Source organism: Podarcis muralis, chromosome 10, assembly GCF_964188315.1.
Source record: "Podarcis muralis chromosome 10, rPodMur119.hap1.1, whole genome shotgun sequence".
Classification (NCBI taxonomy): Eukaryota; Metazoa; Chordata; class Lepidosauria; order Squamata; family Lacertidae; genus Podarcis; species Podarcis muralis.
Genome location: NC_135664.1, coordinates 9,220,173 through 9,233,852, shown reverse-complemented (window position 1 = coordinate 9,233,852; position 13,680 = coordinate 9,220,173). Strand labels below are relative to the sequence as shown.

At 43.9% G+C, this 13,680-nt stretch overlaps 1 protein-coding gene across 1 annotated transcript in view; it reads right to left on the bottom strand.

Annotated features, from left to right (window-relative positions):
- Positions 1–13,680, bottom strand: part of LOC114605062 (sucrase-isomaltase, intestinal-like) — a 93,238-nt gene that overhangs the window by 15,345 nt on the left and 64,213 nt on the right. The window contains exons 14-17 of the mRNA XM_077935805.1: positions 9,804–9,972; positions 7,945–8,061; positions 6,355–6,503; positions 562–650 (exon numbers count right to left, since the gene is read on the bottom strand). Coding sequence (XP_077791931.1) covers positions 562–650; positions 6,355–6,503; positions 7,945–8,061; positions 9,804–9,972 — 524 coding nt within the window. The remainder of the gene's footprint in view (positions 1–561; positions 651–6,354; positions 6,504–7,944; positions 8,062–9,803; positions 9,973–13,680) is intronic.

The following is a 13,680-nucleotide window of genomic DNA, read 5'->3' as shown; positions in this document are numbered from 1 at the left end:
TTGTGTCAGTACAATGAGTTCATTACTGTGCTCTGTACACACTGCGGCACTCTTAAGGTAATAGATTTATATACATAGAATAACTGATGCATGAATCAGTATTCGTGGTGGTTTAAAACCTTTTCTCAGTGCCTGGCCGCATGTTACAGATTTATTTCTTTAAAAAAAAAAAAAACAGTATCAAAATATTTCAATTTGCTTTACAACTGTGTTTTCCCCTCCCTTTCCTACTTTTGCTTATTTCTAGCAATTTGATTTACTATGAGTGCAAACACACATCTCTGAAGGGAGGCAAGAGATGCAGGAAAATTTGGGAGCAGCTGGGTGAGAGCTAGTATTCACTGCTTCAGTTTTACTTGGATCCAATCCCTTCCGAAAATTGACTAGGATCAATTTATAATGACTATCTCCGAGATTCAATCATTTTCTATAATTGGCTGTGATCATGCAGCGGCAGCAGCAAGGGCATGAGCAAACAGAGGTTCATCCTGTTTCTGTTTGAAAACTATGAATGATATTGCCCATCTTCACTTCCTCCCAGTACCATTGTGTTTCCAGTACTTGCCTCTTGAAGAACTGGAGCAATCATAAACGCAGATCCCCAAAGAAAAGCTGTGTCTATTTCATGGGTCTGAGGGTCAGCTGGAAACCTAGAACAAGAATTGTATAATTTGCTCAGTATGTGGAAACTCATATTGTTCTACAGGTTTGGATGCTCCCCTGTGTCTGCAGAATGTTTCTATCGGCTTGCAAAGGCTCCCTGTCTGCATTTGCCAAGTAGGATGGAGCTACCAACATTTGTATTAGAAATAATAATTCATAATAAATGCGGGTGTAAAAGTTCCAAATTGTCCATAATTTATACCCTAGCAGAGAGCTCCTGCCCTATACAGTGGTACCTTGGTTGGCATATGCTTTGGATTACAAACACGTCAAACACGGAAGTGCGTGTCCTGGTTTGCAACATTTTTTTGGATTACAACCCATTTTTTCTGGATTCCGAACAAATTTTTTGGGGGAAGGCCCCATTGGCAAAAGCGTGCCTTGGGTTACAACCGGTTTTGGTTTACAAACGGACCTCCGGAACGGATTGTGGTTGTAAACCAAGGTACCACTGTACAGTGCATACCCTCCAACATTCCAGAACATGTCAAATGTCTATTTTCAAAGCTTGTGTATCCTCGCTGTCTCCGACAGCTGCGTCCCCACCTTAAGAATAACTCGTGATTAACCAATACGTGTGTTCCTTGCGATAAAGTCTAATCTTAAACACACACGCACATAAAGAGATGCTCTGACTCTAACCAGTTTTGCTGAATCATTAGGACCCAAACATAACATAACCTTATGTTATCTTATATTATGATATATTTCTTGTGAAAATTTGGGGCTGTTCCCTATCAACACAACTTTATTTTTTGACATAGCGCCTTCAGGGCAAAGCAGTTACTTTAGTTTCACTTTCCTTCCTGTTGTTTGTATTTGATAGTGAAGCCTACGGAGGTCCCATCTAGCCTGTTTGACTGGCTGGATGTGGAATTGTGGTACTTTTGTACCCAGTTATGCCCTTCTTTTCAGTTATTCTGTCTGTGGTATGGCAAAATAATATCAACCCTTGTCAAATGCACCAGAGCCTATGTTTTTGTCATTCTTTTTTAGGCTTTCCCTTCAATATTAACAAAACTTTCTTCCAGACTGATATTTGCATATCCAACATTCAGTAAATTGTATTGTGCTGACAGGATAAATGAAATTGCTCTAAAACACTCAGCATGCTGGCAAGTGCAGTGCCAATTATAATTAATAAAATTACTTGCATTATTCCCCATGTGCTATCTTAAACATTATCTTAAAATTCCATTCGGTAATCAGTACAACCTTCTGAGATTAAAACTTCAGAGATAATAAAAGATAGCTGAAACAGTTCTTCATACTTGAAGCCACTTTCCCCAATAATATTCGGCTGAGTACTTTGATCACTTGGCAGTAATACAAATTTCCCTAAGTCTTGCCTTGTCATGCAACTGCCTTGGTTCATGTTCAACCGCCTTTTTGTAGGCACCTCAGGCTTGGTTATGTTGTTCTAGCTCAGCAGCTGCCAAACCAGAGATTCCTTTATTTTAAGTTATTTCAATAAGATGAGTATTTATTTCTATAGACTAGGATTCAGTTTATTGTACATAGAATGTAAATGGCATAAGCCTCTGGGTCACACTGAAAAGATCAATGGGATACAACATGGAACACAGTATAAACATGTCGTCCTTTATTCTTTTTAATGCCAGGAAATGCCCCATGACTGCAAAGCATTCCTCCGCGAGGAAAAATTAAGAAGCCCCTGCCTATGTGAAGCTCCACAGCACTTCGGAGCTCCACATTTCTGTTTTAATTTCCCCCACCTACACCCCTGCTGGTTACCAGTTTGTGTGCCGTAGAAGCCAAAGGCACAGCAATATAGGAAATGTTACGCTTCCTTCTCTGAAAGGGGAAGGGCCATAGTTCAGAGCCCATGCTTGGCACGCGAAAGGTTCCAGAGTCAGGTGGTGCAATGGGTCAGTGCACCAGGCTGTTAACCAGGAGGTTGGCGGTTCGAGGCCACCTAGGGACAGCTGTGGGAAGGATTTCTGCATTGCAGGAGGTTGGACTAGATGACCCTCAGGGTCCCCTCCCACTCAACAATTCTACAATTCTATGATTCAATTCCCAGCATCTCCAGGCAACGTTTGGCAATACTTCTGTCAGGGTCTATGGAAAGCCACTGCCAGTTTTGTGTAGATATTTGTGGTTAAATGGTTTCACTGTGTATTGAAGTCAGTCTACCTATGTTCCAAAAAAGAAAATACCAATCTGATGTAATTGAAACAAAATAAAAAAATTCCTTCCAGTAGCACCTTAAAGGTAAAGGGTAAAGGGACGCCTGACCATTAGGTCCAGTCGTGGCTGACTCTGGGATTGCGGCGCTCATCTCGCTTTATTGGCCGAGGGAGCCGGCGTACAGCTTCCGGGTCATGTGGCCAGCATGACCAAGCTGCTTCTGGTGAACCAGAGCAGTACACGAAAACACCGTTTACCTTCCCGCCAGAGCGGTACCTATTTATCTACTTGCACTTTGACGTGCTTTCGAACTGCTAGGTTGGCAGAAGCAGGGACCGAGCAACGGGAGCTCACCCCGTCGCGGGGATTCGAACCGCCGACCTTCTGATCAGCATGTCCTAGGCTCTGTGGTTTAACCCACAGCGCCACCAGCATCCCAACTAATGCATGCACAGGAAAGCTCATACCAATAACAAACTTAGTTGGTCTCTAAGGTGCTACTGGAAGGAATTTTTTTATTTTGTTTTGCCTACGGCAGACCAACACAGCTACCTACCTGTAACTGATATCATTGACATAGATTTGGGGGCTTCTATATTGAGCTTTAGAAAGCTGTTCTCGTTAGTATTCCATGGCATTGCTGCATGTCAGTGGCTGCCTGATGTTTTATTAGCAGGAGTCAAACACATGGGGTGCATGTTTGCTTCTGAATCACAATCTCTCCCTCGCCCAGAAATGAAATCAAACTCGGCAGTAATCTGAGCTGCAGTGGCCTTTATAGCAACTGTGAGGAAGCTCAAGACCAGCTTGTCATATGTGCACACAGAGGGTTTGGAAAAGGGATGGTTGCGCCATTAATGTTCTGAAGAAAAAAGGAGCCCACAGGAATCTGAGCTATTCGTTTTTCTGAAGCTATTGACACTTTGTGAGGTCACAATGTGCAAGGGTAAATATGCTCCCGGGCTTCCTTCAGGGCTTCCTCCTCTATTTAGCTTTGTGGCAAAACAAACTTCACAGAGACACCTTATGTTTTGCTCTTTGGATGGAAAAGAAACTGGGCTATTGCTCTCCCTTTCTCCTCAGTGAGGCAAGACGCATACGTTCATAATGTGATTTAAATGATAAAAGGAAAGGTGACTAAGAAACACTGCTCTTAATGCAAGCACAATGAGCATGATTAAATGGTTTCGATGCTGTCACAATATAAAAAGGAAACCATCCAATATAAAGAGGAAATCGATCAAACTCAGACCTGCATGTCTACGTCATGAGTCCCTTTAAAAACACAACCCAAATAATGCTTTCAAATAGTGTGCTAGCCCAATAGATTTAGCAGGCTCCATGGGGTATCTGCATAGTATTATATACCATTTCAGGAGGTAAAAGAGGCACACCTAACTGTGGCACTAAAAACCTAGAACTACTAAGAGCAGGCATTTTTTCTACCTGAGGTAAAAAATCCAAGTTTCTAACCTCATTAGCTTCCTCTGTCTCCCAACAAAACGGGCTGCTCTTAAAAGTAACCAAAATCTGCTCCCAGAGGCAGCCATCTCATCTTTCCTCATCACACAGCTATTTCTGGTTTCCAGCAGACAGCTGCTTCGATGACACTAAACAGGCACAGAAACCTGGCACAAACTTGTCTCTCTGTGTAGACTGGCCGTTCTCATGTGCTACAAAATATTTCTTGTTGGCTGCTTGAAGCACCGAAGAGAAAAGTACGTGGTGGGGACTGGTTTGCATGAAAACTGTGATGCATGAATGGCTCACTGTTTGGTGTACTCAACCTGTGGGCAGGGTATATACCGTATTTTTCGCTCTATAAGACGCACCAGACCATAAGGAGGAGGAAAATTTTGGAGGAGGAAAACAAGAAAAAAAATATTCTGAATCTCAGAAGCCAGAACAACAAGAAGGATCGCTGCACAGCGAAAGGAGCAATCCCTCTTGCTGTTCTGGCTTCTGGGATAGCTGCGCAGCCTGCATTCACTCCATAAGACGCACACACATTTCCCCTTACTTTTCAGGAGGGAAAAAGTGAGTATTATAGAGCAAAAAATACAGTAATTGCAAGAGGTCTTTTGACTGAAGGAGGGCTTACCAAAAGGTATTTAGAACATCCTGTCATTGTAATGACTAGGACTAGCTAGAAACATTTTGCTGCCCGAGGCAGAGAAGATTGTGCCTCTGCATATTCCACATACAAAAGTCAACCAGAGTGGCAGCTGAATCTTACTTTGATGCTAGCATCTTCTGCTGCACCTGAGGACACAAGGCCAACTTAAGGGGCATTGGACAGATCACGTGGTACATACAGGTCTGTCTGCTTCTGCCCCTTCAGCATCTGCCACCTGAGGCAGCTTCATCCCACTGCCTCATGGTAGGGCCAAGCTTATACATGATTTTTGCCTTTACACTATCATTTTTAATTCCCGTCATCACACCCTGGGTGAAACTGAGCAATGCTGTCTTTGTTTTGTAACTGAATTTCGTTTGGAGACCCTCAAACAGTTTATCATCGACTTAGCCACAAACCTTCCATTAACAAAGAATTCTGAATGGTAAGCAATGGACTTTTTAAATATGCCTGTAAATATTATATTTCCATTGTAACCTGCTGTTGCTGTTCCTGTGGAGAACACTTAGCCCTGTTTAATTCACCATCATCATTACGATCAACAAAATAATTGCGTGTTCAGACCTTTAAACCTCCCCCTTAAATAAATTCAGACAATACTCAAATTTTGGTTTGGTTTTTGGCAGAATTTAGGCCACAACTTTATTGATTACAGCACGTGAGTGGTTGCATAGGCTCTGGTTCAACAAGCTCTCTGCACCGTTGCAGGTAGTGCTGACCCAGGGCACCAGCATAGGTCAGCCTAGGGTGAACACCTGGATAGACGGAAAGCTGGGAACAGGCTATGTCCACCACCCAGATGTCCCTTTGGACTCTGGCATGGGCACAACCCCCTCACAGGGTTGACCAAAACACTGAGTCCCTGGATTCCTTTAACGGAATACCCTTCACATAGGGATGGCGAGAGCGTTCCGCCATCCCTATCACCTGAACCAGAGCCTATCCACAACCTTACAAGTTGTGATGATTTGCCGTGAGGCAGGCGAAATCCAAATGGCAACAGCCAATCAGCCAAGTGGGGAAAATTCCTGCTGTGCCCCTGTCCCAACGACAGACAACACACGGCGGTTTAGCAAGGTCAAGCACACAAGCCCTAAAAATAGGGAGAGGTGGGCAGGTGTTCCGAATGCACGCGCCGAAAGAAGAAGCTCTGGGTCACGTGCATAGGTATACATAGGTCCCTTGATCTGTTGGACTGTGTCCCATTGGCCTGATTAAACCCAGCATCAAGGGACCTACCAATTGGGTGTTGTGGCTATCCAATCATACCCACCCACAACACAGGGTTTGGTTGCCAGGTCTTGCCGCAACACGTGCCCTCTTTAAGGGAGGACCCATATACCAAATAACATATATTTTAGTAAAAACCCATGACAAGGAGGAAAAATGAATGGGTAACTTACTCGTGCATTAAACCTCGGGCTACTGTATTTCCAAAGGCATGAGCTTCAAAGAATAGGGTGTACAAGTATGGCAGGAGGGAGTATCGAATCTGCAGTGTTGATCGTGCAATTGTGGCAAATTCAAGCCCAAACACTCCAGGGTCTTGTTCCTGTGAAAAAGCAGGATTTCGGTTTGATTTGCATTTATTTATATTTACGCATTCAAGCTTATTGAACCCCCTGCCCCATCCTGAAAGCTAAGGGAACAACAGGCTTTGGCATGTAAACCTATTAAAGACTTCTTTCGTCAACTTCTTGGCTTTTAACTAAGCCAGGGTTTCCCAAACTTGGGTTTTTTTGGACTACAACTCCCATCATCCCTAGCTAGCAGGATCAGTGGTCAGGGATGAGCTAATCTAATCACAATATATTAAAAAAACAAGATTTTTTTGTGAAGGTCCTGGGAGCAGGAACCAGTGAGATGTCGTGGTACGGATCAGGGAGATCCAAGTTCCAGCTCATACATGGAAGTTTGCTGGGTAACTTTGGGCCAACCACAACATCTCAACACAATTCATCTCATGATATAGAGGAGGGTTCAGATGCCCCCCCATTGGAACAATGCATGAAGGTTGCTAATGACTCTCCCCTACCCAGTTTGACCAGTTTTAATATGCATGTAGAAGCCCATTGTACACTATGTTTATGTATGCGGCTGCTGCATATGTTGCTGGGAGCGTGGCTGTTCTTTTCATCTCCTCACCCCTGAGGTACTTTCAATATCTGTTGTGGTCATCTGACACCCTCCCTCCCCCAATTAGGACCCCCCCCCCACACACGTAAGGACTAAAGAAGGCAGAGAACCAATATTGTCCTGAGCATCTCAAAAGTAGAATGGGATAAAAGTGTTACAAATAAATGCATCCCAAAAATGTTATTTAAAAGTTTATTGTTCAGGTATAACCAAAGCATCCTCTTCCTTTTAATTACATTTGCAAAGAAAGCAAAACTCTGATCCTCTACATTTTATGTTTCAGACTGGTGGCCTCTGAGGCAGTTGACCGACATTATGCTGTTCTCTGAATCAGCTGGTTTCCAGAGACATAATTTTAATGTCCCCCCTTTTTCTGTCAACACTGCTTATTTACAGTAGCTGGGTCAATAGACATTCAATGGGCGCTGGTTTGTTCACAACAGCAGCAGTGCTTGACAAGCTTTCATAAGACCCTGATGTGACCAGATAGCAAATTACCTCAGCCTTGGCCCTGTATTTCATTACACAAACCTGACCAAAATGATTTCTTTTGAGTAGGAAAGGTGTTTGTTCCACAAGGCTAGTGACTTGGCTGATACTTTTGAAAGCTTTTGTAAAAAGATTAAGGGGATTAATCAAACTGAGAAACCAAATGATCAAAGTTGCTCATGATTTAAAAACGTCTTTCCAGGCCAACCATCAGAATTGCATCAATCCTACAATACTGAATGTCAAAACAAATGCGGAGAACATTCCAAATTTGTACCAAGCCCAGAAAAGTGAGCATTTGTCTATATATATATATATATATATATTTAATGTCCAAACTGCAATATTTCTAAGTGGCACCTACTTACCTTCTGACCAAATGCATTATGGTTTCTGGACAAGGGATAGAATGCACCAAGCTGTGTCCAACGCAGGCAGAGTTCAAAAGTAGTATCATAGTAAAAGCCACAGATATCAGCACCCACCTGTGAAGACAGACAGAAAATCAGTGTTTCCTGCCATTCATGCTGTAAACTGGCCACAATTCACTTGGATACCAGTTGCCTACTGCAAAAGGTAAGCAGCAACTGTATGCAGCAGCTGCAGTGCTGCAATTGTCCGTTGATTTCTCGATGCTAAGGAGGTGAAGCCCATCAGACCTTTTCAATATACATACAAAATAAACCACAATGCTCTTTATACTGGATTTCATAAGGCCTTGCTACTTAAGTCCGTATGTCTGTAACAGGTGTTGGATTCATTCATTGCAATAGAGGCAACTGATATGTATGCAAATCCCTTCATGAGGACAGCTTGGCTCCCTCTTTTGGAATGAATGGGCCAGCAAAAGATCTTGTATATAGATCAAGGTATGGATATTTCTGTGTATGTAGAACTCTGTTATGCTAAATGGTGTTTGGTTGCTGAGCTTTGGATAATATATCAAATTTAAGTAGGGTGAATTAGCGCTTGTGGCTTGTGAAGGCCAATTGTTTTGTCAGAGACACTTCCTTGTGCAAACCACTGAGGCCACAATGCTCAAACTTCCTCTTCCAGATTATTCTCACGTATGCCAACAGAACCCTGCAGAAATTTGTAATTAAGTTTGTTTCCATGCAAGAAAAGTAGTTATCTAGCACTGAAATGTAAGCTTATTAGCATACGCTACCCTAACTGGTAACAGAGTCTGTCCTTTTGCTCTTTTTGCGAAGTATTCATTGAATCACCAGGGCTGTAGACACTCCTGTATGGTCTACTAACATGGAGGCTACTTGTTTGCCTCTCTTCCAGGTTTCAAAATCCTGCATAGTTTTTTGAAACTATGTAAGTATATATCTTGCTTGGTTTCTGATCATAGCTGTCAACTTACAGATTTGAAAATAAGGGACCAGCAGCCTCGGAAATAAGGGATCAGCAGCCAAAATAAGGGATTTTCAGAGCACAGGTATGTTCGACTTCTGAGCCCCTCCGAGCCAAAGGCAGAAAGCCCAGCCAGCAGCCAAATGAAGCCTCAAGTGGTGGTTCCCACAGCGCAGCAACCCGGCAAAGGGGATGCAGCAAGGAAAACCACCGTCACCTCTCCGCTGGGAAGCACTGAGCAAAGGCGAGTCCCCAGGCAACAAGGCCGATTTGATCGGCAAAAGGCATGCAAGCTCCACCCCCCAGTCGTTCTTAGACTCCTTATTGGGTGAGCAGCGCAGCCAAGCAACCCAGTTGGAGCCTCCCTCCTCTCTGGCCAGCAGGGAGGGAGGGAGAGCAGCTGCTTCCTTTGAAACCCGGGAAATGTAAGAGACATCATCAATAAGGGACAGCAGCGGGACACGGCACTGGGATAAGGGACTTTCCCGCCAAATAAGGGACGGTTGACAGCTATGTTTCTGATTCACCTTCCCAATGAAATCTCCCGAGCCCCATGGCATTCCAGAGGGATATTCAGGAGAAGTGGGGGAGGGCTGTAGGACTGCTACAGGATATAGGGAATGGAAAAATTGCCTCTTTGTGGTCATGCTTCTGTAGATCCACCCCATTGTATAATATACCCTCTGGACTTAAACCCTTGATGCCTACAAGTGCAGCATTTGAACCATGCCACAACATCACCCCCACCCCCTGAACGGACACTTTATATTCCTTTGCTTCTGTTGTTATTGCCAACTTTTGTGGCCATTTTGAAATGGTACAACGTTGTACGCAAATGGTTGCCTGACGTGCCTTCAAAACCACTTACTTGGGGAATTCCGAAAAGATTAAACTCCAAAATTCCAATTATCGATGTGTGCATGTCTTCCCAAAGAGCATGGTTGTCCCCTAGCCAGTGGGCTGTATATTTCCCGTTTCCAACAAACGTAGAGCGACTCAACACAAATGGCCTCTTTCCTGTGGCTTCCTTGATGGCCCTGAGAATGAAAAATGCACCCACATCAGCAAAGCCCTGGGAATTCATTTTCCTTTAGCTTGGAAGTCAAAAATGAAACCAGAGCAGAGGCAAAACTTCAAATGCAACTTTGAAATGTCTGCAGCTATTTCTAATGTAATCCTTATTTGACGCTGGATTTCCTATCTTGGCGCGACATAGTAATTTCTCGATAAAGGCTTCTTTCCCAGATGAATGCTTCCCTTCTCTTTTGAACTTCAAAGAGTATATAGTATCTCACAGTTGCAAAAAAAAAGATCAAGTAATTTAGGGGCCACTGCTTGCTGAACAAGAAAACAAACTGGCCAACCCTCTCTATGCATTGAAATGTGTTTTCACTTTTAGATGTCATTTTATTTAACAGAATATCCTGTATTAATAACTAACAAAGGAGTTTTCAGAATGTAGAAGATTGCAGAAACCCAACTTCTATTGAATTTCCAGGAGGATTTGGGCAGCTGGTTGCTTCAAGCTTTTTAAAACTGCCAGCTAGTGAGCATCAGTCATTTATATCCATGATTAGATTCATTCTACTCCAGTGCAGTCTATTCATGAGCGCTTGCATCTACATAACCAAACTGGAACTTGTATAAAATATTGTGGCAGCACTGCTTTCAGGCAGGAGACAACATCCTAACTATATTATACACTTGGACACCTTGTGAATGGATTAAATTTAACCCTGACGTTGTTACTACTGCCGGAAAGGCTTCCCACTTCCCATCTCTTGTTGCCCCTCATTCCCAACCATGGAGACTAGCTAGCTCCCAAGTCCTGACATTCACAGTGATGTATTGCACCAGCTTGCTACGTATGTCAGGTTTCATTCTTACTGACTCCAACTGCCTCTAATCCTGACTGGATGACGCTCCCACTTACAGCCAAGCCTTTCAACCAAGTGTTTACCAAATGGATCCATGTGGAGGTTGGCACCTTCTGAAATCACCACAGTAAACACTACTTGCAGTTCAACCTACCACTACCATGCCAGCAAAGAACTTCCAATGGTGGGTTTAATTAACGGTAAACATGGCTGGAGGTTAGATTGTGAAGTAGCTGCACCAGCTGCTTGAACAGATGTGGATCAGGGATTAACACTGATGCATGTTTTTCTCTACTGATCTAAATGTGTTGCTTACCTGATATCGGAAGCAGAATTTTGTGTGAACTTAAGAACAAGATGGGGAACTTGTGGTCCTCCAGGTGTTGTGGGGCTGCAGTGCCCTGAGTTGGCCATGCTGGTTGGGGCAAATGGGAGTTGTAGTTCCCTTATCCCTATTCAAATTCAACATCCTGCTTGCAACAGGTCAACCAAATGCCAACAAGCAATCGCTCCCCAGCAAGTGGCTCTCAGGGAACTACTGCCTCTTACCCTGGAATCTCCATATAGCTATTGATAGAACTCTCCGCCATGTATATATGGCTGTGCAACACACTATGACTTTAATTTTAGGCGCATTCTTGCTCCCAAAGAATTATTGGCAATGTGTTTCAAATGTGCTTTAAATGTATATTGTATCTACACAGCCTTAGTCTTAACAAAAAATGTAAGTGCATGTACAGTGGTACCTTGAGTTACAGACGCTTCAGGTTACAGACGCTTCAGGTTACAGACTCTGCTAACCCAGAAATAGTACCTTGGGTTAAGAACTTTGCTTCAGGATGAGTACAGAAATCGTGCTCCGGTGGTGCAGCAGCAGCAGGAGGCCCCATTAGCTAAAGTGGTGCTTCAGGTTAAGAACAGTTTCAGGTTAAGAATGGACCTCCGGAATGAATTACGTTATTAACCCGAGGTACCACTGTACTGCCTCTTACCTTGGAATCTGCATATGTGAATGTCAGGACTTGGGAGCTAGCTAGTCTCCATGGTTGGGAATGAGGGGTAACAGGAGATGGGAAGAGGGAAGCCATTCACAAGGTGTCCAAGTGTATAATATAGTTAGGATGTTGTCTCCTGCCTGAAAGCTGTGCTGCCACAATATTTTATACAAGTTCCAGTTTGGTTTTGTAGATGCAAGAGCTTATGAATAGACTGCACTGGAGTAGAATGAATCTAATCATGGATATAAATGACTGATGCTTACTGGCTGGCAGTTTTAAAAAGCTTGAAGCAGCTATTGCAGCTATTGATAGAACTCTCCTCCATGTATATATGGCTGTGCAACACACTATGACTTTAATTTTAGGCACATTCTTGCTCTCAAAGAATTCTTGGCAGTGTGTTTCAAATGTGCTTTAAATGTATATTGTATCTACACAGCCTTAGTCTTAACAAAAAAGGTAAAAATGGTAAAAGACCTCTAGATGGTTAAGTCCAGTCAAAGGTGATTAAGGGGTTGTGGCGCTCATCTCACTTTCAGGCTGAGGGAGCCGGCGTTTGTCCACAGACAGCTTTCTGGGTCATGTGGCTAGCATGACTAAACCGCTTCGGGTGCAACGGGACATCGTGACAGAAGCCAGAGCGCATGGAAACACCATTTACCTTCCCGCCGCAGCGGTACCTATTTATCTACTTGCACTGGTGTGCTTTTGAACTGCTAGGTTGGCAGAAGCTGGGACAGAGCAACGGGAGCTCACTCCGTTGCGGGGATTCGAACCGCCAACCTTCCAATTGGCAAGCCCAAGAGGCTCGGTGGTTTAGACCACAGCGCCACCCATGTCCCTTCTTAACAAAAGCCATTTAAGAGAATGGCTATTGCCACATCTTTTGCCGTTTCCAAAAATTGCAACATGGAAAGGATTTACACATGATAAATCTGGATCATTCGCAACACGTGAGCACTCTGTGCTTCCCAATACAGTTCCTTATTGCCTGGAAGCAGGTACTGATCAGTAATTAATAATAATTAAACAGGGCCAAGGGGAAAGAAGGTGCAGTGTTGTTAATGTCATGTTGACTCCACAATGATCCTTTGTGGTTTTGGGGAACATGAAATCAGTGCAGCTGGGGAAAGTGACCAGCTGCATGAGAGAGGAAGACTCTTTCACCTTTAATACTTGTATGGAAGAAGGAATTTTGGTCAGTGCAGCAAGTCACCTGATAAGGTGAGAAATGTGCTGCCTGCCAAAAACCCTCCTCCTATCCAAAGTATGAAAGGTGGAGAGCATGGATTCTGCACACAAATTTGGGGAACACTGATGTTCCACATGAGTTTTGACAACTGTCCCAACATTAAGGAGCAAGTGTGGTACAAAGTGTAGAGGCTTAATGTCAGGAACCTAGGTTTCAGGTCATTGCACTGAGTAGCATTGCCAAGTTACTTGGATCTTGGCATGAGAAGTTAATGTGTCACTGACTCTTTCCATTGGATCCAGTCCCTTGAAATGCTACTAGAGGGGGCAAGGGAGGGTTCATGTACTATTGCTGATAACCTATTAATCTTGTATTTAAACTAGATTCTTAGACACTCTAGGGACGCGGGTGGGACTGTGGGTAAAACCTCAGTGCCTAGGACTTGCCGATCGCATGGTCGGTGGTTTGAATCCCTGCGGCGGGGTGCACTCCCGTCGTTCGGTCCCAGCGCCTGCCAACCTAGCAGTTCGAAAGCACCTCCTGGTGCAAGTAGATAGATAGGGACCACTTACTGGCGGGAAGGTAAACGGCGTTTCCGTGTGCGGCTCTGGCTCGCCAGATGCAGCTTGTCACGCTGGCCACGTGACCCGGAAGTGTCTTCGGACAGCGCTGGCTCCC